At 37.1% G+C, this 26,517-nt stretch overlaps 3 protein-coding genes across 5 annotated transcripts in view; 2 read left to right on the top strand and 1 right to left on the bottom strand.

Moving 5' to 3' along the window:
* LOC134822081 (1-phosphatidylinositol 4,5-bisphosphate phosphodiesterase beta-4-like) overlaps window positions 1–26,517 on the top strand; it is an 858,242-nt gene that overhangs the window by 428,863 nt on the left and 402,862 nt on the right. The gene's annotated exons all lie outside the window — the stretch shown is intronic.
* LOC134821986 (uncharacterized) lies at window positions 8,531–10,144 on the top strand. The gene is made up of 3 exons (XM_063832818.1): window positions 8,531–9,020; window positions 9,274–9,450; window positions 9,675–10,144. The coding sequence occupies exons 1-3, from the start codon at window positions 8,543–8,545 to the stop codon at window positions 9,749–9,751; spliced, it is 732 nt and encodes a 243-aa protein (XP_063688888.1). The 5' UTR covers window positions 8,531–8,542; the 3' UTR covers window positions 9,752–10,144.
* The window catches only part of LOC134821950 (asparagine--tRNA ligase, cytoplasmic-like), a 55,250-nt gene continuing 44,066 nt past the window's right edge, over window positions 15,334–26,517 (bottom strand). For 2 of the 3 annotated variants that reach the window (XM_063832778.1, XM_063832779.1), the window contains exons 2-15: window positions 26,202–26,262; window positions 24,721–24,934; window positions 24,447–24,581; window positions 24,153–24,257; window positions 23,855–24,022; window positions 20,379–20,538; window positions 19,929–20,060; window positions 19,525–19,646; window positions 19,280–19,415; window positions 18,969–19,078; window positions 18,405–18,585; window positions 17,869–17,990; window positions 16,050–16,176; window positions 15,334–15,635 (exon numbers count right to left, since the gene is read on the bottom strand). In XM_063832778.1, the coding sequence (XP_063688848.1) occupies window positions 15,466–15,635; window positions 16,050–16,176; window positions 17,869–17,990; window positions 18,405–18,585; window positions 18,969–19,078; window positions 19,280–19,415; window positions 19,525–19,646; window positions 19,929–20,060; window positions 20,379–20,538; window positions 23,855–24,022; window positions 24,153–24,257; window positions 24,447–24,581; window positions 24,721–24,934; window positions 26,202–26,254 (1,935 nt within the window). In that variant the 5' untranslated portion in view covers window positions 26,255–26,262 and the 3' untranslated portion in view covers window positions 15,334–15,465. Of the gene's footprint in view, window positions 15,636–16,049; window positions 16,177–17,868; window positions 17,991–18,404; window positions 18,586–18,968; window positions 19,079–19,279; window positions 19,416–19,524; window positions 19,647–19,928; window positions 20,061–20,378; window positions 20,539–23,854; window positions 24,023–24,152; window positions 24,258–24,446; window positions 24,582–24,720; window positions 24,935–26,201; window positions 26,263–26,363; window positions 26,510–26,517 lie in introns of those variants that run through there. The other variant, XM_063832777.1, reaches the window with a different exon arrangement.

The following is a 26,517-nucleotide window of genomic DNA, read 5'->3' as shown; positions in this document are numbered from 1 at the left end:
TTATGTAATTATGTAGTTGTGTTCTCAAACTCTTTTAAAAATTTAAGTTTTTCAATTGTATAATCACGTTTTGGCAATTATTGTGAGCGGAATAAACGAAAAGGCAAAAAAGTTCAACTAACGGTCTTGACAGCTCTAATTAATTAATTACACAGAATTACCTCAGTTTAAGTTCAAGGCATCTTTTTAAAAGTGTGTAATGCAACGCAAAGGGAAAGTTGAGTAAATAAAGTTTTAGTTCTACACAGAGTTTGAAAATTTTTCAGTCTCCAGAAATGATAAATTTCGAATTTTTATTTTTACCCAACTTTAAAACCATAAACTGGATAAGAATAAAACTATGTATTTGTACTTGTAGTATAGCGATCATTTAATGATTTGATGATTTGAAACTTTTCAAAAATATGAAATATACAGCAAATCGAACAAACATATAAAATGGGCCGAAATGTATCACAGTGCTGGCAAGCACGAGCGGTGTCTTTATTGGGGGTATACTATGTACCCCCTTTACTATTGTACCCCTTTGATATTATACCCCCTTTACTATTGTACCCCATTTACTATTATACCCCCTTTGGTACACGTTACAAGCCTCTTTTGTGCACGCGAAGCGTGCACTCTGGCCGAAGGCGGCGGCCGCCTCCGGCAGGAGTTTTCCAGGCATTAACACTCATCGGAAGTCGTTCAGCAGATTTATTTTTAGTTCAAAACATTCTAATTTGATGTCAAAGATGACAGGAATAAAAAATAGTTATGTTGAGATTTTTAAGAAATTTGCATAAAATACTCGCCAGCACTGTTATACGAAATTCGGTAAAAAACCCAAAATCGCCATATCCAGGTGCCTTAAAACCATGTTAAAATTGAGTTAGAGATCTGAAATTTTTCAGGGCGTCTAGACGTTGACCAAATCGACTGCAAAAAAAGTTGTAGGTTTCAGGAGCATCGGGAAATGGGTTTTCTAGAAGCCCTGTTTTACGACAGATTGTCGGGACATATACATACAGATATACAGATATATATATATTCAGGGATAGACGCTTTGCCAGTCAATTGTAGCCTGTATTTAAGTGTCCATAGATTCAAAAGTATAAAAGATACAGCCATTTCCGACCACAGGTCTTGCAAATAATTGTTTACACTTTAGTTTACATTGTATAAAAAAATTATTTGACGTCATAAACACCCCTTGATGACGTCATCAAGTTAACCGTTTTTAAAACTTGATTTTTGACAAAGTAATAACTTTTAAAATTAATTTTACACCATTAAGGAGTAATTTAATTCAAAATCTGAGGAAATTTTCACCTTAGATAATTGTTCAAGCATTCTGAAAATCTACCGGAAAGTTTCTCTAGCTTGCTCCTTCATAAAGATATTCGTCATTGAAGTTTGTGCTTTTTTGAAGAATTATTTTATAAAAACGTCAATTTTGCGATTTAGTATTCTCTGGTGTTGGGCCATGCCTTGGGTTGTGGAGCTCAGTTCTGCTTCTTATAGGTATAAATTGTGCATTAGGCTAGTTTTAAAGTTGAAAATCGAAAAGTTGCACACGTGGGGACACGCCCAAATTGATAGAAAATTGCTAAAATCACTGAAAATTGCTGTTTTCGTCATTTTCTGTCAACTTTAGAGTGCCGTTGTGATTACAGTTCTTCTTGAAATACTTTGAAACTTTGCATGCTTATTAAACTATATATAAAACAATTACATGCAAAAATTACATGCACGGCGATTCAATATTGGATGCGCACGCAACGTCCGCTCAAAGTTTGCACGTGCGAAAGGTGAGAATTTTGCTCATTCGTGATTTCCAACAAATTCTGCTTTGCCACGACAGTTTAATGTCATTATATATGAATTTAATGCCAACTTGAATGAGTATTAAGTGGCATATTCAGTCAGTGATCGACCGATATGCTTCCCTAAACACAAGGAAATGTTTTTAAAGGAAAAATTTCGAAATCGTTGAAACTTCCTCCTTATTAATGAAGATATCAGTTTATATTTCGACTTTATAAATATAAAGTACCCTGACATTATAATCAAAAAGAGATGATATTTTACCAAAACCCATAGTCATGGGTAGAGTGGACCGCTGCCAGTGTCTCTCTTTCCCAAACAAAAGGAAATGATATTAATTTGATTGACCGTTCTCAAATGCAAAATGATACCGAGAATGAAATCGGTCGCTCGCTTTTCCCATTCATTTACAATTGTAATAGATTAAGAAGAACTGCCCAAAGGCAGCTGTACTCGGCAATAAAGATTCAATAAACTTCAGCTTATTCAATAAGTTATAACTACCACCCTTGTCCCTTACCCCAAAATACTAGGTATCGACCCGAACGCAACCCAAAGAGATTTTTACAGCATCTGATTGATGTAATCAATCGAAACTTATTTATACAATTCGTAAGCCGTGAATGAATGGGAAAAGCGAGCGACCGATTTCATTCTCGGTATCATTTTGCATTTGAGAACGGTCAATCAAATTAATATCATTTCCTTTTGTTTGGGAAAGAGAGACACTGGCAGCGGTCCACTCTACCCATGACTATGGGTTTTGGTAAAATTTATATATTGTAATTGCTAAAAAGTCTGGGTCAGTGATACAAGTACCGAAGACTACTTTCAAAAAAAGAGTTTTATGGCTGCCCAAATAGTCTTAGTGACATCACGTCTTCCACCTAGGAATAGGATAAAGAAATGTGAAAAGTTTAAAAACAATTGAAAAATATAGTATGTAACCATTATATTAATTGTCTATAAAATACAGATAGCATCCGAAAACTCTTAAGATACTCATAGTATCATAGTCATTAGTCATACATAATATCTGATCAGTGTCCTAGACACATGAATTATTTAATGTTGCCTTCTTATCACGGCTACAGACCTTTCCGTACCGGATATATGGTCGAGGTTTGTTAAGCCCTCTTCTTCAGATCAGTGACCAGATGCTGCTTTGTTGCACACTCTTCATTTGATTTATCAGGACGGGTCCATACATCTTTTTGGGTCTCAACTAGCCTCAGCCTCCCTGTTTTCATCAGAATCTGACGAACTGAAGTTGAGCTCGGTACAGTGACTTTCATTGATCGGATAGCTGTACTTGGCCTCTTCCAGCCGACTCTTGTCGCTTCGAAATGAGGTTTCTCCCTTATCGCCTTCAAAACAGCGGTTACCAAAGCTGCAGGAGCTGTTCTTCTTCTTCTTCTTTCAACCGAAACAGAGCCAGTCCTGTCCTTCTCTGCAGCTCTTTGGTGCCTCCTTTAACGTTTTGATGCTGCAGACTGTAAGTGTAACAGTTTTTTGTTCTTTTGTACAGCTGCACTGCAGTAGCTCTGAATTCCTGAGTTCACTGTCATTTTCATCGCTTTAATCTTTTCCCTCTTTGATATGTGTGAAAAATAAGGAAATATTTTCAAATTATTGAATTTTAACTATTCTAATTATACTCCCAGACGTTACTTACCATGTACCAAGGCATAGGAATTACGTCAGCTAGTGCGATGATTGCGAGCATATCCATGTCTAAATCATAGTCGTTGGCAGAGGCAAGATTTAAGTGCGGCTAATTTGGCGAATAATGCGGTTCGAGGGCGATTATTTGCTAGTCTATGTAATAGGCGTCAAGAGTTGGCACAAAATTCGTTCTCTCTGATTTTGATGTATTTTCTCAGAGCTGAGTCCTTCCAGCTCAAACTTTTGAAGCTGGTGTAGGCTATTCCTCATCACACCGAGACCAATAGAATGGATATAATTAGTTAGTGGACAATAGTCATGGTGATAGGTCAAGAAAGTCTTGACTGACTCCGAAACACTAAGAAGTTAAACTTATTATATAGAGAGTGTTCACATATTACATCAGCAAGTGTTTTGTCACTTTTACCCCCCCCCCCCCCCCCCCCCCCCTCTCCATGAGCAACTGTCAGAATTAAGCGACCCCCCTCATAATTAAGTAATTACGACAGCATTTACCAGACCCCCCTCCCTGCACGGTACAATCTGGCGAATAATGCGGCGCGAGGGCAGCGATTATTTGCTAGTCTATGTAATAAAGTAATAAGTGCCAAGAGTTGGCACAGAAATCTTTCTTTTCGATTTTGATGCATTTTCTCCGAGGGCTGAATTTGAGTTTTGACGACATACCCAATTGTTAAATCTTCCAGCTCAAACTTTAAAGCTAGTGTAGACTATCCCTCATCGTATATATAATTAGTTGTTGGACAATAGTGGTGATAGGTCAACAAACTCTGTCCTAGTAGCCCCTATAATGCCATTGGTCATGATGCGATAAGGGAAAGTCTTGACTGAGTCCAAAACACAAAGACGTAAAACTTATAAACATTTTACCGGTAAAAACCTATACAAAACGAACATTGATATAAAACTTTGAAGGAGAGCTATAAAGTTTGAGCTAGAATATGAAACATGAATTGCACTGCCACTCGTAAAATTTGTATGTGATGAGGGCGGTAGTAAACTGACCACATTTATACTTAATAAACCATATCATTAATTATAATTTAGTATTATACTTATTTTTTGTTTTTCACGTTTTCAGTACACCTTCAGAATTGAGTACGATTAGTAATTTTTTGTTCTAATCAAACTGATGGTAGCTCTAGAGCTGGGAATGAGTTTCAAAAGATGCCCGCGTCATAAGAGTCTGGGTTGCTGGACTGACGAACCTTTAAAAGCAAAGGCAACATTTAAGTCAAAAGTGTGTTCCCACACTTGCCTAATATTGTTTGAAAGTAGGTCAATTTTCTTGCCAAATATGAGTGTGGCCTCAGATCGGATTTGTGAGAAAAAGTGTGGAAAACGACTGTTAGTATCAGGGGTGCGGGTGTAGGAAGAGAGGGGCAGGGGGGGGGGGGGCGACCGCCCCCCATGAAATCTGGAAAAGGGGCGAAAAGGGGCCTACTTTTTGGCCTCATTTGGCCTATCCTGTCAAACTGCAGTCTAACTGCACGATAACATTGCAGCTATAGTTACTCTTCTGTGATCAATTATTTTAATTGAAGTACAACGGCTGCACCCCTGACTTTTTAACTTAAGATAAGAGACGTATATATTAGGACAATTGAAATTTGATAAAATTTAAAGTTTTGGAGTGTGAATTAAAAGTTGGTGTGAGAATTAGTGTGGAAATAAAAGAGATATTTATTTTATTATATCATATATCTTAATTAAATTCAGGCTGTGGCAAAAGTGCGTGCTAAATTTGAAAAACTGTAAGATTTTGGCCCCCTCATGAAGAAAATCATTCCTACACCCCTGGTTAGTATGAATATGTGCGGGAAATGGCTACCTTATTAACCTAGGTCATAGGTGCGTTTCCGCACCCGCCGCACTTAAATGTCGCTTCTGCAGCAGTTGTTGGGCCTGAAAATAATACATGTTATGGTTGTTATTGCATTTTTAATAGAGAATACTTGAATACTGTAGTACTGTAAATCCAGAGACCAGACCTACCACACTCTTCCAGTACAGTCTGTACTGGAAGAGTGTCGTAGGTCTGGTCTCTGGATTTGATGGATAGGTGGCAGTATGTTATACGTCCACTGTCTTAATCATTTTATAATTTACCTTATCGGACGTTATTTGCGTGAACGGAGATAATTTTGAACGGACATTAAAATGAACGCTACAGCTTCCAGCTTCCAATTAATGTCCGTTCAATGAAAGTCCGACAAGGTAGTTAAATCACATAGTATAAAGTATAAACTTGTATCTTTTAGAGTTTTCAATAAACATTTTGATTCGACGGATTTAATTTAAAACAAACACTTTACCTCAAGTTATTTCTAAAGTCGGATGCTCTTATTCAAGCTTTTTGACTCAACAACATTCGTTCTGTAACGTAAAAAGTTCACGTTAGCCTTTGCCTTGCTTTCTTTACTTTAGAACATTAAATACTATATTGATATGGACCCTACCCACAATCCTGGTTATCTGGATTCTGGTTACTAAGCTGGTTACCTGGTTACTAAGCTGGTTACCTGGTCAGTAAGCTGGTTACCTGGTTATTAATATTAAGCTGGTTACCTGGTTACTAAACTGGTTAACTGGTTACCAAGTTGGTTACCTGGTTACTAAGCTGGTTACCTGGTTACTAAGCTGGTTACCTGGCTACCAAGCTGGTTACCTGGTTACCAAGCTGGTTGCCTGATTACTAAGCTGGTTACATGGTTACTAAGCTGGTTACCTGATTACTAAGCTAGTTACCTGGTTACTAAGCCGGCTACCTGGTTACTAAGCTGGCTACCTGGTTACTAAGTTGGATACCTGGTTACTAAGCCATGAACTCGGAGAGAGTGCTTATCACCGAGGCTCTCTATGCAAACTAGCATGAAATTAAGCGGGATTGATTTTATGGAACTTTTATGTGATCACAGCTGTTTGTACTGTGCATGTATACTGTATAGTGTATACTGTATGGTGTATATGCTTATATTTGGAAACACACACAAAATGTAACTTTGCGAATTTTGACATCGAGCCACATCAAACATATTTTGACGATACAAATTTGTCAATATACCAAAAAATACTACTTTAAGGCCAATAAATTTGGATCACATAAATTTGGTTAACATAATTTTAGTCACAAATTTCACAATTTTTTTGTCTACAACAATTTTAGTCACATTTTTTGACTTTTCGAGACCATTTTCCATTCCATTCATTTTATTTTTCCATTATTTATTTAGTTTTTTTTCTTCGATTCCGCACATAAAGTTGTAATTTGAAGTTTAACGTCAGATGGGAAGTAATTGTGAATGTGAAAGCATACAAGCAGTGGATTACAAGTGCAACGTGTAATACAGAATACTCATAATGTAAGCTCAATAATATTAACAATTTAAGCTCAATAATATTCATGTCATATAATGCTCTACTAAAATTTTGGTCTGCTTTTAAATTAGTCACCGAACATTTAGTCTCAATAAATTTGGTTTACAACAATTTTAGTCAATATTTTGACTAAATTTATGGAAGACTAAATTTGTCATTCTCAAGGTAATAATCATTTAACAAACAATATAATTTAATGATATTGACAGAACTACAGAGAATGATGATCCCCTCCCTGCTCGTGTACCTGGTGTTATCATATCACTCTGTTAAAGCTATCAGTTATTCCAACCAAATCAAAGGACTGGAATTTGCCGATGACGGAGGCTCGTACATACGGTTTAGCTCAGACATGAGCCCCTTTGCCAACAAAATGTCGGTTTGCAGCTGGGTACGAGACATTGGATCGGGCACATCAGTGGCGTAACGTTGCCTGTTGGCGCCCCCCAGCCGAAAAGGCGCCCCCCTGTTGGCGCCCCCTCCCCTTTTGGTGCCCCTCCCTAAAATTGAACAAATTAGGTGATTTTAGAAGATACGCCGGTAAAAATCTCTAAAAAAGTGTGTATCTAGAGCAAAACGCGCAGTTTTGCTAGTACTTTAGTTAAGTTTTCGAAATTGTCCCACATTCAAACGACGATTTGGCGCCCCCCTAAGACGGCGCCCCCCTGCACAGCAGGGTCAGCAGGGCCCTTCGTTACGCCACTGGGGCACATGGCCTATAATTAGGTAGTGCGCCATCGACGGTGAGCCGCGCGTGCCGACTGTAGGATGGTTTTTTAGCGCTAATTTCGGCCAGCACAATTTTCTTAAAACAAAGAGATATTAAGTATCTTTCCCGACCTCCGATTGCAACAAAAATTGGTGAGCTTACTCATAGACTTACAAGGAAAGTGTCCGAAAAGTTTAAAGCATATCCAACCATTAGACATTATGTTACACTTACAGCTAAAAAGAGCGTATTTTGCCTCATTTTGATCACTATATCAACTCCGATATCCACCAAATTTTTCGGACAGTTGTAAAAGCCCTATTGGAAGGTCGTTGCCAATTTTCAGAATGATCTCATTCAAGGAACTGAAGATATATCCAAATAATACGACAAAAATCAACGAATTTGGTAAAATTTGGTCAAATTACGCGACTTTTACAGCTAAATTTGCTCCAAAAGCCGCGCACTATCAAATATGGCACCTAGGCGAAACTCACTGACCTTTCCAAAAAGGTATGACAAATTTGGTATTGTGAAAATTCTCACAGTCTCTAGAAAACAATGGTACAAAAATTTTTAAAATCCGAGCAAGTTTATTTTTATGGTGCACCTCCTACTATAATTTTTAGTTACGGCGCTGATATAGTGCGATATGAAAGTAACGGGCATTACAACTGTGCAACCAAATGTCATCTGGACGTTAGAAGCAAACTCTCAGTATCTAAAGGAACGTGGTTCCATGCTTGTTTGACTTTCAGCACTTCCTCCCGCTCCATGAGATACTACGCTGACGGTGCACTTTTAGGTACGTTACAGACACCTGGCAGCACTATTCCAACTGGCCATAGCTTCACATTGGGAAACGGTGATAGCTATCTCACCCGATCCGATCATGCATTTGGTGGAGAGATGTTGCAGCTCAACGTCTACGCAAAGGAACTGTCTGGAGAAGAAATTAAAAGAATGGCTGACGCTGGTATGTGTTCTACTATAGAAGATGAGAATGAGGACGTGCGTGTTCTGAAATGGGAGGACATGTTGAAGAAGAGTAGAACAGGAACCGTTACAGAATTTATCCCTGATCAATGTGGTAAGGAAGCTGAGCTCTTGGCCACTAAGCATTTATTGGCAGAATGTCAGCAGTCTTTGGAGGAATCCGAGCAGACATTAGAGGAAACAATTAAGGAAAAAGAGGTCATTGAGCAGACCCTGAACCAGACACAAAAAAAGCTAAACTCTACGGAACTACAGCTGGAAAATGTATCTACAAACTTGAACAGAACAGCTGACAATCTTCAAACGGCCCTGAAACAGTTGGAGCAATGCAACCAGACCAGTCAAAGTTGGGATTGGGATCTTTTCTCCCAGGACACCTACGTGAACACGACGATCTCTTCAGAAGTTGCTGAGCAGCTTCGTTCTAGCTGGGACAACATAGCTGGTATAACATCAAATTAAAATTTTATTACTCAAACAACTTAACATTTGTAAACAAATTTGACCATCATTGCATATGGTGTTTCAAAAATTTTAAATTTTGATAAATGTTTTTAAAATATTCTCTGTGCGTCATATCATGAACTATGCTGAGAATCTTTATCCTTTTAATATAACATATAAAATCTGAAACTTTTATTGTTCATCTCAATCAATTCACTCTGGCATATTTATATAAATAAACTGGCATATTTCAGAGATGATGATCGGGTTCACGATAACCGACCAGTTCATCACGTTTCTAAAGCACATTGACACTGATGAGTGTTCAGAGGAAAGACCGTGGACAATGCTACATACCAAGCGGTACCTAAACAAGGTGTTCACAAGAGAAGATGCTAACTCACTCATCACCATGTGGGACGGAATTAGCGGTAATTTAATAATCATAAGTTAAAGTAAATATTATATTAATTTTATATTAATCATAAGTAAACATATTGTGATATCTCTATAATTCTTAGTCCAAATTTTGGGGGTTTAGTCAATTTTGTTGATGTTAGTATAATAGTTGGTTATTGACTACTTAAAATGGTTGGGTTAAACCTTTTCAGTCACAGGATACTGTTATTTAATGACACAATCTTTATATTTTCAGGGAGTCTTGTCGGTGTTACGATGACGAGGGAAACGGTGGAACTCTTGAAGTACATCACCAAAAATTGCACTGACTAAGCTTGCAACCTGCACTACTCACCAAGTCAAGGACTTGACTTCACAATAAGAAGGGCGATTATTTCTTTTAGGCATGAACAATGACATTTCCAATTCTTCATTCTTGACATTTTCTGATTTAAAATGGTTCGTCAGTCAATTATTCCCATCTGTGCAAGCATGTTTTACTATTAAAGAGCATAAAGTGGTTAACTTGGCTACAGCATGATACTCATACAATAGTTTTGTTTACGTTAAGCGAAGTTGATTTGATTAATCATTAATCTATTAATCGTTAGCAGCTCAATAACTTTTAATTCTTTTGCTTGACTAGAACATTTTCTGGATGTAAAAAACATTTGATTTTAATAATGTTTCTACAATTTATGTAAATATTTAGTTGTGTTCTCAAACTCTTTTGAAAATTAAAGTTTCTCAATTATCTGATTCAACAACATGAATGAACAGTTTGTTGGTTGATAACCAACGAAGATTTTTCCTTGAAGGTTACATATTTGGAGATAACACTCGTTCAAGTTCAAATAGGACATGTCTAAATTTAATATCTTAAATAAAAATCTTTGAATAAAAATATTACCAAATAACATGTTCTCGATGACTATCATTGACAATCTTTGAAATAAATTGGGTCGCTATATTCGCTATATTCTAGAATGTGACTGAGGAGTGATTATATTTGTCCTAGTATACTAATAAACTAATGTAGTAATCGGCTACACACATATCTACGCATATGTAGGGACACACACACTAAAATTAATGGAAATAATTACCGGACTTTATTATTCACGGACCTTAATGCCACAGACATTATTTTCACGGACTTAATTATTCACGCTAAGGTCTTCAGCGTGAAAGTTACTATGACCGATAAGGTAATTAATTTTTTGTAATTGTAATTGTACAATCATTGAACCCCAATGACAATTTCAATACTAATTAATTCCATAATCCCGTTTATCGGAGATTTGAAGATTGGAAAAAAATATTATTAAGAAATCTTGGTCAATATCAATAATCTCGAACTAAAACATTGAAATTATTTCAATGTAAGCTTAGCACCATGATATAAATGTGACGAGAATTGAGATTTGAGAATATGGCACTAAATAGTGAAGCGAGGCTCAACTTTCATTTAGCTGAAAAGAAGAGAAATGTAATTGTACATGTAAGCTTGCTTCATCAAATTCAAATCGAATGAAGTTGGGATTGCTCATTGCAGCTCCACAATATAAATGTCATAACCTGTTTACCTGTCCAAACCCAGGATACATAACATGACAACTTTGTTGTAACTTGTATGAAAATCATTAATAAGTACAATTTCGAATCATGCTCATAATTTTCTTTGACTATTTTTATTTGCGAAACCTCAATGAGTCAAAATTCTTGTTTCTGTTAATTGGATAGCCACTATTACAGCACTGTGATTCGTTGTCACATCGACAGTCAAAAGTTTGTAATTGGTATCACAGTTATTTTAGTCCTTATAATAAACTAAGAACAAGGAAACATTAATAGGTTTCTGATAGATAAGGTTTACAGTGTAATAATTACTTTTTGTATAATTATACCCGATTTAAAGGAAAAGACATAATCAGGTTTGAGCTAAAGTGCGCGGGTATCGTGTTTAATGTGTTAAATTAAGGCCACAGTTACGGTCTCGGATATTGAAGATGGATGGGTGAGATAGAAACTTTAAATGGAACTTGCGGTTTCGGATCAGCGACGTGTCATTTGTGATGTGATCCATATTTGATACTAGTGTAACTCGGCCTTCGGCCGGGATTTCACTGCCGCAGTTAAAAAGGGTAGGAGTAATTACCCGCTGAGTCAAAACCCGCATTAGGTGACCCAATAGTTTCTTAAACAATAATCTCATAATCAGTTATTTCTTGTGGTTAATTAAGTCATTATTAGCCATGAGGCACCATGACATTCCATGATCATAAGGTCTGAACACCGAGTATTACACCTCATCACTCCCGTCTTGAACCGCTTTCTATTTTTATTTAAATCGTTATAGAAATTAACCCTTGTTAACTCCGCACCACACCCGCATATTATATTTGAAAACACGCATAACTGCATAACATTGTCGTATGAACTCTCTCTCTCTGCAGTCCAAACAGACCCCAAACACTAACAGTCCCCCTCCCCTAATAAGCTTATGGTATTACATTACAGTGAATCTTCCCGGGCTAACGCAATTATGACGCTACTTAAATGCAGCTACATATTATACAGTAATGAGATATAGAGAGCAAGCCCCGTAACTCTTGCCGTTCTGCTCAAGCTATTTTATGCAACATTTGTGGTACAAAACCGTCAATTAAACCACCGGCCGATTTTTAAAAAATTTGCTTATGGGCTTCATCAGATTTTTGTCCGCACTATACCGAAAAAACCAGTCCCGTAACTCTTACCGTTTTTTTTGTATAACCGTTCGGAAATTACACACAGACAGACACACAGACACACACACATTCTGGTGCTATTAAGTTGATTCTAGCCATCCTAACAGCCGGACTGTTAGGGTTCATATGACAGTTTAGTAAGTAGCTGTGTATTATAAAGTATAATATTAAGAAATGTTTGAGCTCTCGGCATGTGGTCACATAAGTATAACAAACGTGAGCTGGGTCCGAAATGGGCTGGTTCTCGTATAAGCCATTGCGATACCATATTCACCGTGATTGGATCTGCCTATTGATTATTCGACTGCTTTTGGACGGTTATAGTTGGGTTAGCTAGTTAGAATAAGATGTCGGCCCCCCTATTGTTAATGATATGGTTTAATTATAATCATACATGGTTTGTTATAGCTGTGGTACTGGTCAGTTTACTACCGCCCTCATCAGATAAACATTTCACGTGTGGCAGTGCAATTGTTTCATATTCTACTTCTAGCTCGAACTTAGCTCTCCTTCATAGTTTTATTGGTTCTCAAGAAAACAACAATTTCAAAGTTTGGCAAATAATGAGGGACAGTCTAAACTTCAAAAGTCTGAGAGCTGGAAGATTAAACAATTAGTTAGGTCGACAAATTCAGCCCTCGGTGCAAGACCGACGATAATGAAACTTTTAGATGATTAAACAATGTAGTTGAGATTTGAATCTAAAGGATTGAGACATTCAGGCCAAATGAACGAGCGAGGACTATTGTTATGCAGCTGTTACGTACCGACTCAAAAACGGCTGAATCCCCGCCTAGAAAGAGAACTCATCTCACAGTTTACTTAGTTATAAATTACTTCGACTTGGCTATTCAAATTTTTTTACTCCTATCAACTTAATCCTCTTGAGCAATGAAACATTTCTGCGCATCTATAGTTTTGCTAACACTTTTAGTGGTTTTTTACCTTGCTTAATCAGTTGCGTAACGTTGCCTGTTGGCAACAATAGGAGAGTTGACGCAAACGTCAACTATCGTGTTGGCTTTTCAAGAAAAAGCGCTTATTAGCGGCATAGCAGTGAACATAATATGTCTGATGAGCATGACTCCTATTCTGTCTGAGAGCATGTAAAGGTAGTGAGCTAAGTCTACAACGACCACTTCAACATCAGGTCGCTCAAGGTTCGCACTGTACGCCTTGAAACGGTCCGATGACCGACAACTAAGAACCTTTCATTCCGGGCGGGGCATACCATGCAATGCTGTTAAATACGTAGCGTTTCAAGCAAACGTATTTGTCGCCGAAAATTCGCGTATTTCGATTTCCACTGTGGAGTAAAAACGATTTTAACGCTCAGAAAATTCAACGAATTCAAAATGCGCGGCGTTAATTTGATCTGCGCGCGTATTTCGGACAAATTTTAGACGTTTTCCGAACAAAATTTAACAGGGTCTAAATTCAATTTTTTTGGGCTTATTAATTGGAAACTTTACGTATTTTAACGTATTTCTGTAGAACATTGAGTGACCCACACCCCCCTAATGACGTCAGCATCCGCCAGACCCCCTTGCCTTCTTAACTCCTTTACTTAATTGTTAATATAATACTAGGCGGTGCACGATAAAAATAAACTTGCTCGGATTTTAAAAATTTTTGTACCATCGTTTTCTAGAGACTGTGAGAATTTTTTAACCATTAACGGGTGATACTCGTAAAATATCTGTTCCATATATTTGACCGTCGACGAGTCCAACTCGGCGCGCGTCCTGGTAGTAGGTAGTGCGCCATCGTGCAGCGACAGTGAGCCGCGCGTGCCGACTGTAGGATGGTTTTTTAGCGCTAATTTCGGCCAGCACAATTTTCTTCAAACAAATAGATATTGAGTATAAAGATTTGGCGGAATAAAGATTTGGCGGAATGACAGGCTGAGCGCGGCCCAGTAAGTTCTTCCCGATTGCTCAATTCTGAAAATTTTGTGAAGACATGTCCATGTGTTTGACTGTTTGGTATTATACGTTGGAAACTCTACTCGGGAGCAGCTTGACCATTGTTAATGGTCTGGCCCGGAGCGCGCTACTTCGTAGCACTTGTCGTCGGGCCACATTTCGAGAAGAAAGCGGCGCGCGCTACTTCCAACTTCGAAGAAATTTAGACGAGTAACATCCGTCGAGAGAGCAGCCCAAAATTTGTATGGTTCGTGGTAAGTATTGTGGACTGAGTGTTTGTAGACTTCCAATCCAACCTGCACTTTATCCATAGAGTAACTCTGGAAAGTTTGTGAATTTCTGTCATATCAGGTGAAAAGGCCGGTGAGCTTAACCTTAGTAGATGTAACACGCTAAAACCAAAGTATTGATACTTGTTTCGTATCCCAATATCCGCCTTCGGCGGCGCGCTCGAAAAGTGGCATGCAACGTATGTCAACCGAAGTATTAAAGCTCTTTGGCTAGCATCGAGTACGATACGATGCGCAACTGTACCAGAAGTGACGACGCGCACGAGCGATAAGGAGCTAATTATCGCTCGTTGACAGAGCGATAAATCTTATCGCTTGTTGTTGTGCGTGTCACCCGACTACCATGAGCCCTAGGCTCATAGTAGTCGGGTGCCGCGCGAGTAGTGCATCACGCTACAAGACTTTCGGCTACCATATTTTCTGAACCGAATTTGAAAACAAGTGAAATACAATTTTATTTCGAATAAATATTCACACCATATTTTTACAACTCAAAATTACTTGTTTGATAAAATTTGAACCATCAGTAACTACAATTTAACTACGAAAAAATCCAGACTGCAGGGTGGTGGCAAAACAAGAATACACACGTACGCGCGGCGCTCTAACAAACTCTTTGATATTCCAGATAGTTGTTTTAATACAAATGGTTATGAGCGGAAATAATTTTTGTTCGTTATAAAATATTCATGTCTTGATGTTGATTTCAATGTCAGTCATACTAAATAAGTATCAATCTATTTCCCCAATCAGATCAGAAAATGAACAATGGCTGAAATGAACAATGGCATATGGCTGAAAATTCAGATTGCAATCTAGACTCGTCTCTCAGAAAATTCGAAGGGTATAAAAGTTTCATCAAATTGTTGAAATTAACAGATTTCACTGGGGTCTCCAGTTAAAACAATCAAAGATTAGGGAAAATTAACAAATCTTCTTCGTTCAAAAAACCTTCTACTTTGGACAGATTAAGATCAAATCAAGAACTTTTCCTAAAACTAATCACCATGAGAGATATCGATATACCAAGACCTAATAAAACCACATCAAATCCTAACACTTAAAATTAACTAATCAATTAACTAAGGTTTACACCGGTCTGCGGTTCTAGGATAAAGACAAGTTTCTCGGACGTTGTTGGAGTTTAGCAGCCACATAAGGTACCTCTCCAAGCCTAGACCATATCCACCGTGAGGGGTTGTCCCGTACTTCCTCTGGTCCACATACCAGTAATAGTTGTCGGGCGAAATTCCTGGAACAGGAGGAATTTAGGTGGAGGTAATTCCCGATCAAGTGCCAAATTACGGCAATATTGATATACGTCTAATTGTTATTTGCAAACGTTTTAGTAACTATTTGGCCTCTGTTTGCGTTTAACTAGAAGAGTTTAGTGTCTTCTTATTAATCTTTCGGTTTCAATGAGGAATGTAAGTGCCCTCTATGAGTTCAATCTATAACAAATGGAACCCTCAAACCGACACTGTTAATCTACCAAACATTAAGGATCCTAACTAGCAATAATCTAGTCGGAGCAGGAGTTTGGAGAATGAGCCATTGCTCAGCTAACAACCAAAATTTCAAAATTCAGCCAAATATCAGAATAATTACATACATACATTACATAGGTACTTTTAAAAACAACATGTGAGCACTAAACGTGACCTACCTTCTCTTTTGAAGCCAGCATCAAGCTCCTTCTCGTCGTATATCCTCATGCTGCCCCCGATAATCTCCCCCACATTTGGCAGTAGTAAATCTACAGACTCGGTAACTATGGGGTCCGCTAAATCTGGCTGAAACGTACCATCAGTTTAGTTGGGTAGTTTAGTTTAGTTGGGTAGTTGGGTAGTTTGTTGGGTAGTTGGTTGGGTAGTTGGGTATTTTAGTTGGGTAGTTTAATTGGGTAGTTTAGTTGAGTAGTTTAGTTGGGTAGTTTAGTTGGGTAGTTTAGTTGGGTAGTTTAGTTGGGTAGTTTAGTTGGGTAGTTTGTTGGGTAGTTGGTTGGGTAGTTTAGTTGGGTAGTTTAGTTGGGTAGTTGGGTAGTTTAGTTGAATAGTTTAGTTGAGTAGTTTAGTTGAGTAGTTTAGTTGGGTAGTTTAGTTGTGTAGTTTAGTTGGGTAGTTTAGTTGGGTAGTTTAGTTGGGTAGTTTAGTTGGGCAGTTTAGTTGGGTAGTTGGGTATTTTAGTTGGGTAGTTTAATTGGGTAGTTTAGTTGAGTAGTTTAGTTGGGTAGTTTAGTTGGGTAGTTTAGTTGGGTAGTTTAGTTGAGTCGTTTAGTTGGGTAGTTTAGTTGGGTAGTTTAGTTGGTTGGTTGGTTTGTAAGCTATTCTAGAGAGCTCGAAATAATGACATTTAATTGATAATAGATAAACATTTGAAGCAAGTGTTTGATTGACAGGCATGTAGTTTTTTGAGATAAATGATGAGTGACGATGACGTATCTTTCAGTCTTAATGATGAATTTTAGTTTAATTGTATAATGTATATGCCCTCTATGAGTTCAATCTATAAGAAATGGAACCCTCAAACGGACATTGTCTATCTACCAAACGTCTAGGATCCTAACTAGCAATAATCTAGTCGGAGCAGGAGGGGGGGGGGGGGATGCAACGTCAATTAATGTCAATTAATGTCAATTAATGTCAATTAATGTCAATGTCAGTTTTGCAAAATTTTGGAATACTGACATTAATTGACACGATATTTTTCGACCAGAGATTATGTAGTTCTACCATATTTTTAGCACTTTAGAACGTTTATATCATCAATTTATTCACTACTATCACATATGGAAATGTGAAATGTGAAAAAATTCAGATCATTAAACAATAAAACTAAAATAATACGGTTTTCCGAAATTTAATTTTCTTAAATGGGCGTGGCCATCCAAGGGCGTGGTTCTCAACATCATCAGAACTTAAAACCCACATTAAACGAAATGCCTTCATGACATTTATATTTGAATAACGAATCTTAAACAGCTAAAATTTCTCCTTCATACTAAAAAAGCCGATTCTAGATAATTTACCTGTATAAGAAACCAATAAAATATGGGCGTGGCCGGTGGGGACCGAAGATGGATGAGTTCAAAGCTGAAATTTTTTTTGGTGGTCTTTGAACCTAAGGATCAACAGATAAGAACATACTCATAATTATTCAAGGACATTTTGTTTTTTTGAACCGGTCTAACTTACATAGACGTGAATATCTTGAATATTTATCGAATAATGATAATCTCAAATTTCAAGACAAATTTATGTCAATTAATGTCAATTAATGTCAATTAATGTCAATTAATGTCAATTAATGTCAATTAATGTCAATGTCAGTTTGGGGTTTTTATGGAATACTGACATTAATTGACGTTGCATCCCCCCCAGCAGGAGTTTGGAGAATAAGCAACCATCAAACTGCCAAAATTTTCAGCTTCAGGAGAATCTCTCTGGGTTCTCTAGATTAGTTTTGAAATTCAGTTTGCGACTGACCTGCATATAGAATGATTTCATTGCTTTAGGGAAACGACACAAAAGGATCGGTTCTCCAATCATGTCCGTCATTTTTCGTTCTGGGGCTTCCGGGATGTCGTCACCAAACTCGAAATGAGTTCCTGGGAATATAACGTTGTTGGTTCCTTTTGTTTATATTCTTAGAAGAGTTTTTGCCGTATTACAATTAATATTTCAGTTTCAATGACGATTTTTAGTTCTGAGAATGTCAGTGCCCTCTATGAGTTCGATCTATAGGAAATGGAACCCTCAAACGGACATTATCAATCTACCAAACATTAAGGATCCTGACTAGCAATAATCTAGTCGGAGCAGGAGTTTGGAAAATAAGCTATCACCAAATACTTGCGGTAGTATCATTTCTACACAATAGCTATGTTTCAGTGATTGAGTAGGGGAAGAATCTAAAACGGCCATAATCTTACTGGTGTAATGTTTGAACGAATCCCTCAGCAAAACCTCAAGACGAATTTCAGTTTTGTCAAAGTTAAGTTCTCTAATCAAACTTTACTCACCGTCCTCCTTTTTGATATCGTGTTCTTTGCAATACTGAAGAGCATCTCGGTAGTCCATTCTCTTAAAGGGACGCTGAGGAACCTTGAAGTTGGGGTTGATATCCAGGACAAGTTGGCTGTGTTTAGAGGTCATGATCCGCTCGGCAGTGTCGCAGACTAGGTCTTCCAACGCTTGCAAGAGCTGAAGATAAAATTTGTTACAAAACTTTACTAGATTACGATGACATATTCGAATAAGACTTTGATTTAAGTTTGAAAAAAGTTAAATAGCGGGAGAGATATGGAAATTACCCAAAATCTTTGGAATAAATGGCGAGTGGCGGTGAAACACCATAAATCTTTCAGTTTCAATAATTATTTTTGGTTCAAATGTCAGTGCCCTCTATGAGTTCAATCTATAACAAATGGAACCCTCAAACGGACACTGTTAATCTACCAAACATTAAGGATCCTAACTAGCAATAATCTAGTCGGAGCAGGAGTTTGGAGAGCTTGAGCAAAATATTTATGGATAAATTCTGAAAGCCCCCCCCCCCCCTCCCCCCAAATTTAACAAAACACTACCTGTTCAAATGTTATAAAAGGTAACTCTCCCTCAATGTGAGTAAATTCTGATAAATGTCTTCTGGTGTGTGAACTCTCTGCTCGGTAACTCTGTGCTATACAATACACATCTGAAATAAATGTTGTTTATTTTTAGGGTAATAGGTCGACTTTTTAGGAACTGCGATGAGTTCATTTCATGTTATGCTGAGTTCATTTAAGTTTTAACTCAGTACATAATACTTTGTTGAAAATATTCTCTGAGACAAAAATGTAATCTTTATATTCAAAGAAAGCTACATTTCCTAGAGTCTAGATAAGTGATTACTTACTGCCAAGGGCGGGGATACAAGTCTCCAGGTAAAGTTGGGATGACTGGGTCAAATAGGCTTCCTCACCAAAATAGTCGAATTTAAATAGGGTCGATCCGCCTTCAACTTGACACTGTACCATTGTCGGTGGAGTCACCTGGACGGGTTGGATTTTACTTGATGACCATGGGACGAGATCGGTCCAAGTTTTCATCAGTTATTTCACCACGTGCGACAAGTTACGTGGTCTAATTAGCTTCACATACCTCCACATAGTCTCTGTCGTAGTAGTGATCTCGGAAAGCTTTGATTGTGGCGTGCCTCACTTTCAGTATCTTGCTCATGTTTTCTCCGCGAATCCAGAGATGTCTGTTCTGGTACATGACGTCTGAAGGAGGTGCAGATTTGTAATTTAGAGGTAATTTAAGGTAAATAATCAGAAAGTTAGGCACATTTTGTCATCTCATTTGATTGAGAGTACAGTACTTTGTACACACAACTTCCACGTTTTCTCATTGCCGAGGAAAACATGATACAGAAGCTGTGTGCAAGTGCTCTTCCAGTAAATGTTGCGACGTTCGGAGAAATAACCGAACACCAAATCAGGATACTGGAGTTTAAACATACGTGTATTCTTACCATTTGATGACTTCACAAACTAATAACCAACCTGAGTTAGATTCCACGTTGAGCACGTTATCAATCCCGCCGGCGGGTGAGCGCCCAACAATCTCCCAGTAATCAGCGGCTAGTTCGTGACCTCCAGGAGCATTCTTACCTTCTGGAACTTCTTTCAATGTTCCTGAATACCATCTCAGGTTAGATTAAGATTGAACATTGTCATTTCAAAGCCAATATCTTTCTAGAAATAACACTGGTTTGTGGAACAATAATACAAATTAATTCTGGTGTAGTCAAGTTATCTTAACTCGATCCTGAGATGATCAGAGTGTTATTGACCTCTATGAGTTCGATCTATAATAAATGGAACCCTCAAACGGACATTATTTATTTACCAAACATTAAGGATCCTAACTAGCAATAATCTAGTCGGAGCAGGAGTTTGGAATTGACTATGACAATCTCCTGGAAAAAAAGTGTTAAAAACTTTGAAACTCACCGAAAATCTGAACGGATGACTCAGTAGCCAAGAGGAGGGCTTCATAAGTCTTACAGAGGTTGTCAGAGAGAATGCACTGTAAAAATCCGGTTCCATCACGGAGGACGACAAATGCCATGTTCTTTCCTTGCCTTCGTAGTCTGTGTACCCATCCGTACACCTGACGTAAGATTAAGGTAGTTCTTGACTCTTGAGATTGGGGGGGGGGGGGGGGGGGGGGGGAATGCAACGTCAATTAATGTCAATTAATGTCAATTAATGTCAATTAATGTCAATGTCAGTTTGGGGTTTTCATGGAATACTGACATTAATTGACGTTGCATTCCCCCCAGATTGGGTATATTTTGTGATTGTTATTAACTTGCACGGGCTAAAGACACAGGAATTAGATCGGAATAAGGCCTACAGCGGTTGCGACCAGACAATAGACATGTTGAAGGTGCTTAACATTTAGTGGCTAAGGATACAGAGATACAAGTGCCGAATTATGGCAATGTTGATATATGTCTAATTCTTATTTGTAAACATTTTAGTAACTATTTGGCCTCCGTTTAATATATGGACACGTTCATTGAAGTTTGAGGATATTGGTAAATATTAGTGACCCTACTAAATGGCACGATGATGTAAAATGTGTCACACTATAAAACTATATAAACCCTCAATGGTTAGGATAATCGTTTCATCCTCTAGATAAACTTTGTCGCATAACGATATCTTTATCAGACGATAAGATATCACTTAAATGCGGCCGGCGCGGCAGTGAGTTGTGAACTTTGTCACACTATAAAAACGTGACAGAGTTTATATGGACCCCTTGTTGCCGTGTTTGACCAAATTTTCGAATTTCAAATTTATAGGTTAGTTGCATATGACTATTATCTACATATTTAGCGACTTTTTTCGTTAAATGGTAGCACCATGTAAACTCTGTCACACATTTAAGAAATTTATATGAGGGATGTTTAATGTTTATGACATCCTGACAAGAAATGCCGAATAGTCTAGCATTATTTTGTGAGCTGAATGTGTTTGGAATTGTTCACATATTTCATTGTTACAGGCAAATACAAATACAGAAGGCAGAAATGGGTAAACTTTGTCACATACATTTGTATGATATCTCAACATGTGTGAAATTGAGTAAATATTAGTATACCAACTTAAACACCATATATTACGTACTATGGATCAATTAACAATATTTCAACCACACGCCGGCCATATAAATTATTATATGGCAGTGATATGTTAACATTGGCAAAATTTCAACACCTGAACATGGTAAAAATTTGTAAATTTCGTCACAAAAAAATATGGTAACTTTATTTGCTATTTGTTGGCAAAATAACTAGTTTATCGACATAGGTATGGTGATAAAGTAAAATTATATCCTATTCGAGGTATGATTCTTCAAAATAGGGGGCAAGAAATGTAAATTTCGTCACATCAGCCATTGCATTAGTTAGATAGATTTTCTTTCGTATCAACAGTCCTTATTATAGTTAGAATGGATTTACACAGGAAATATAGAAACCCATGCCAATTTTTCATCACATTGAAACTATACTGTTGGGGCAGGAAAAGTGAATTTCGTCACATTTCAGTAATTTAGTAAAATTAAACTCAGCATTGTTAAACTTGAGTTCTAATTTGCTGAACAATAACCAACCAATAATTCCTGGAAGAAAATTAAATTTTAACCGAGGTATGTTTCTTCAAAATAGGGGCAAGAAATGTAAATTTCGTCACATACGTCATTTTAAAATTTTGATAGATTTTCTTTCATATCATTAGTCCTTATTATAGTTAGAATGGATTTATACAGGAAATTTAGAAACCCATGCCAATTTTTCATCGCATTGAAATTATACTGTTGGGGCAGGAAAAGTAAATTTCGTCACATTTCAGTAACTTAGTAAAATTAAACTCAGCATTGTTAAACTTGAGTTATAATTTGCTAAACAATAACCAACTAATAATTCCTGGAAGAACATTGAATTCTAACCGAGGTATGGTTCTTCAAAATAGGGTCAAGAAATGTAAATTTCGTCACATACGAGTACGTCATTGTAAAATTTAGATACAATTTCTTTCACGTGAACAGTCCTAATTACAGTCCGAAATGATTAATACTTTAATACAGAGATACAGGAATTATAAAAACCCCTGCCCATTTTATAATGTATGTAATATGTTAATCACAGACTATTTCATTCTATAATCATTTTTTCCAAATTTAACCTATTTACGATGTCATTTTGTGACGATGTTTACATCAACTGCCCTATATTTGAATCAACTGTATCCGTGTATCGTCCTTATAGAGATTTTCCCCGCAAAATGTAACATATTTACGATGTCGTATCATTTTGTGACGATGTTTACATAAACTGCCCTATACTTGAATCAACTGTATCCGTGTATCGTCCTTATATAGAGTTTTCCCGCCTTCCAAACCAAAATCAGATATAAATGATTTCGGAAATTCACCCAGAATTTCAAATTCTATATAATGTGACAGAATTTACATCATTTCCCAATAACCAAGTGCATGTATTTGCTAACTTTTCAAAACAACATATTTTAGGGCTATGATTGGCAGAAGAACCATCAAATAATGAGTTGAAAGGGTTTTGAGGACACCTCACAGTAAAAAAGAGGTCTTGTATTCTGAGTGTGACAAAGTGTACGAAATATTGCCTTAAAGCCGTTCGATCCGTGCCCTTTAACCAATGTTGTATCATAATTGTTAGATTGACCTAATCTACTATATTTCAGACCAAGGAATGATAATTGGGCAGCTATGGTAAACAATGTCACAAAAATGTGACATTTTTTAAATTATAGTGCCTAAAAGCAATACATTTTATTTCTGAGCAGTGCATATGGGAGTATGGGTCACGTGGCTAATGTTCAGAACTTATGAACACGCTAGATTAATAGATGCTAAAATTAAGCCACTATCGTCGAAAACGCTATTTTAGAAATTTACCAATATCCTCAAACTTCAATGAACGTGTCCATATATATACATAAGTACAATTTTAGAAGAGTTTTGAGTTTTATTATTGATCTTTCGATTTCAATGATGATTTTTAAGTAGAAATGTCAGTGCCCTCTATGAGTTCAATCAATAACAAATGGAACCCTCAAACGGACATTATTAATCTACCAAACATTAAGGATCCTAACTAGCAATAATCTAGTCGGAGCAGGAGTTTGGAGAATGTGCCATTAATCACCGAACAATTAAAATTTGAAATTTCAGCCACATCTCAAAAAAATCACACATACTTAGTTACTTTATTAACAACAGGCTCCAGACACAGGAATTACACCGGAACAAGGCCTTCGGTGAATGGGACAAGAACTGTTGGCGATGCTAAATTGTTTTTTACATTTACATCTCGTGCTTTAGTGGCTGTTGAGAAAATAATTAGGCTTGGTGGTTTTGTTGAGTTCATGTTACTAACTTTGACGCGTTGTCCCCTGTATTGCTCAAGGTTGGTGATCTTAGAAGCTGTGGCAGTTGGAAGTGAGGGATCCTCGGATATGGTAATACTCTTACTTTCTTCAAGATTAGCTGCCCTTTTAGCAGCCTCTTCGGCTTCTTTCTTGGCTTTGTTGTCAGTCTTGTTAGCCTGCACGAAGAATTTTCAGTCATAAACATGATAAATTTGTAAATTTATAGGGAGCCGTAATGGATGTGTACACCAAGGAGTGGAAACTTGACCGCTGGAAGAATTAAAATTAGATAATCGAGAAAAATACCTCACGTTGGTAGACTTTGGTGAGTTTCTTCATCTGAGCTTGGGATATGACGCTAAACTGCTCGCCCTCTACTTTGCTGTCTACAAATATGGTCGGGAATGGGGTCTGAAAAGATAGGTTATCATTAAAAAGTAAATGAATATAATATAAATAACATGCTTATTCAACGCCGCGCAAATATCGCGCAAAACTTCGTCCTAAAATTTCGCGATGGATACTGAACGTTTGATGCGTACAATACAAACAAATCTCCAAAACTAGCAATAGCGCACGAGGTACTAGCAAAATACGTACCTTCCCCCAGTGTCTCATGGCTTGGAGTGGCGTTTTGAACGGGCTATCTTCGGTTCCTTCACCCTTCTCATCGCTGCCATTTTTATCCGATGTGTAGATTGGGGAAATTTCCATTTTGGATAGAGATTCTGTCACCTGATGAAATTATGAAATTTGAATCCTCAATAACGTTGCATTCTAAGAATTACATAATTTATGGGAATATCAAAGAATTCTACCACATCCTTTTAAAAAGGATAATATGCTCAGTTCTGAATAAAAAGTAGCTAGGTACCTCGTCTTGGGCCATAAGAACTGTAGCTGAGGTGGAAATATCAGCCGTAGGAACTATCAGTGGTAAAATAGGTGCACTTGCTATCTTTGGTGTAAGTGCACTTGCTATCTTTTGTGTAGGTGCACTTGCTATCTTTTGTGTAGGTGCACTTGCTATCTTTTGGGCAGGTGTTCTAGATTGTGAGACGAATTGCCGCAAACTTGCTGACTTCAAACTGAAATCATTAAGCATCAATTAATGTACGCTTTAGACTAAAAACGTTACATGATGTGAGAGTACAGTATTTTGTAACACGCAACTTCCACGTTTTCTCATTGCCGAGGAAAACATGATACAGAAGCTGTGTACTGGAGAATACCACTAGTACTGTACAACACTTAAAACGTCACTGATAAAGCTAAAACTAAAATTCGGCTCCACAGTCTCATAAAAAGAAGTCAGATATTGGGGTAGTATCCAAGAAGCTCACCTACTAACGGTAAACATTAGTATAGGGAAGACAACTTTAGGCCATAGGGGGGGAATGCAACGTCAATTAATGTCAATTAATGTCAATTAATGTCAATTAATGTCAATTAATGTCAATTAATGTCAATGTCAGTTTTGCAAAATTTTGGAATACTGACATTAATTGACACGATATTTTTCGACCAGAGATTATGTAGTTCTACCATATTTTTAGCACTTTAGAACGTTTATATCATCAATTTATTCACTACTATCACATATGGAAATGTGAAATGTGAAAAAAATTCAGATCATTAAACAATAAAACTAAAATAATACGGTTTCCCGAAATTTAATTTTCTTAAATGGGCGTGGCCATCCAAGGGCGTGGTTCTCAACATCATCAGAACTTAAAACCCACATTAAACGAAATGCCTTCATGACATTTATATTTGAATAACGAATCTTAAACAGCTAACATTACTCCTTCATGCTAAAAAAGCCGATTCTAGATATTTTACCTGTATAAGAAACCAATAAAATATGGGCGTGGCCGGTGGGGACCGAAGATGGAAGAGTTGGAAGCTAAATTTTTTTTGGTGGTCTTTGAACCTCAGGATCAACAGATAAGAACATAATCATAATTATTCAAGGACATTTTGTTTTTTTTTTAACCGGTCTAACTTACATAGACGTGAATATCTATCGAATAATGATAATCTCAAATTTCAAGACAAATTAATGTCAATTAATGTCAATTAATGTCAATTAATGTCAATTAATGTCAATTAATGTCAATTAATGTCAATTAATGTCAATTAATGTCAATTAATGTCAATGTCAGTTTGGGGTTTTTATGGAATACTGACATTAATTGACGTTGCATCACCCCCGGCCATAGGGTTGAAGCAAAGATTTAAGTCCGTAAATGTACTCTAACCCTATAAAGTTGACCGCTCTAATGCATACCCTTGGTGGATCAGCTACTTGGACACTGCCAGAATATCGAAAAAATGAAGATAAATTTCACTTACAATGAATAAGAAAATCGTGTTAAGGTCGATGAAAGTGCTCTATGTAATAACATACATTGCTAAAATAGAAAGAAGGTTTAAACCCAACAGGATAAAAAAGACCACAATCAATTATAATAAACATTTTTGAAGCAAAAAATAACGACACTTTCAATTGTTTACGTGTTCGAATGTTTTCCACGGGATTTAAGCTTCCAAGCTTTTCTTGCCATAAGCTGTCGAATAAGCAACATTGTTTTATTTCATCAGATCAAAATCTTATCCAATATTTTTTGTAAGACGACTTGCGTTTATAAGCATAAAACGTTCTAGTCGA

This window comes from Bolinopsis microptera, chromosome 10 (genome assembly GCF_026151205.1).
Source record: "Bolinopsis microptera isolate Bmic1 chromosome 10, MBARI_Bmic_1.0, whole genome shotgun sequence".
Lineage (NCBI taxonomy): Eukaryota > Metazoa > Ctenophora > Tentaculata > Lobata > Bolinopsidae > Bolinopsis > Bolinopsis microptera.
The sequence above is the reverse complement of the archived record's forward strand: the minus strand, read 5'-3'. Positions and strand labels throughout refer to the sequence as shown.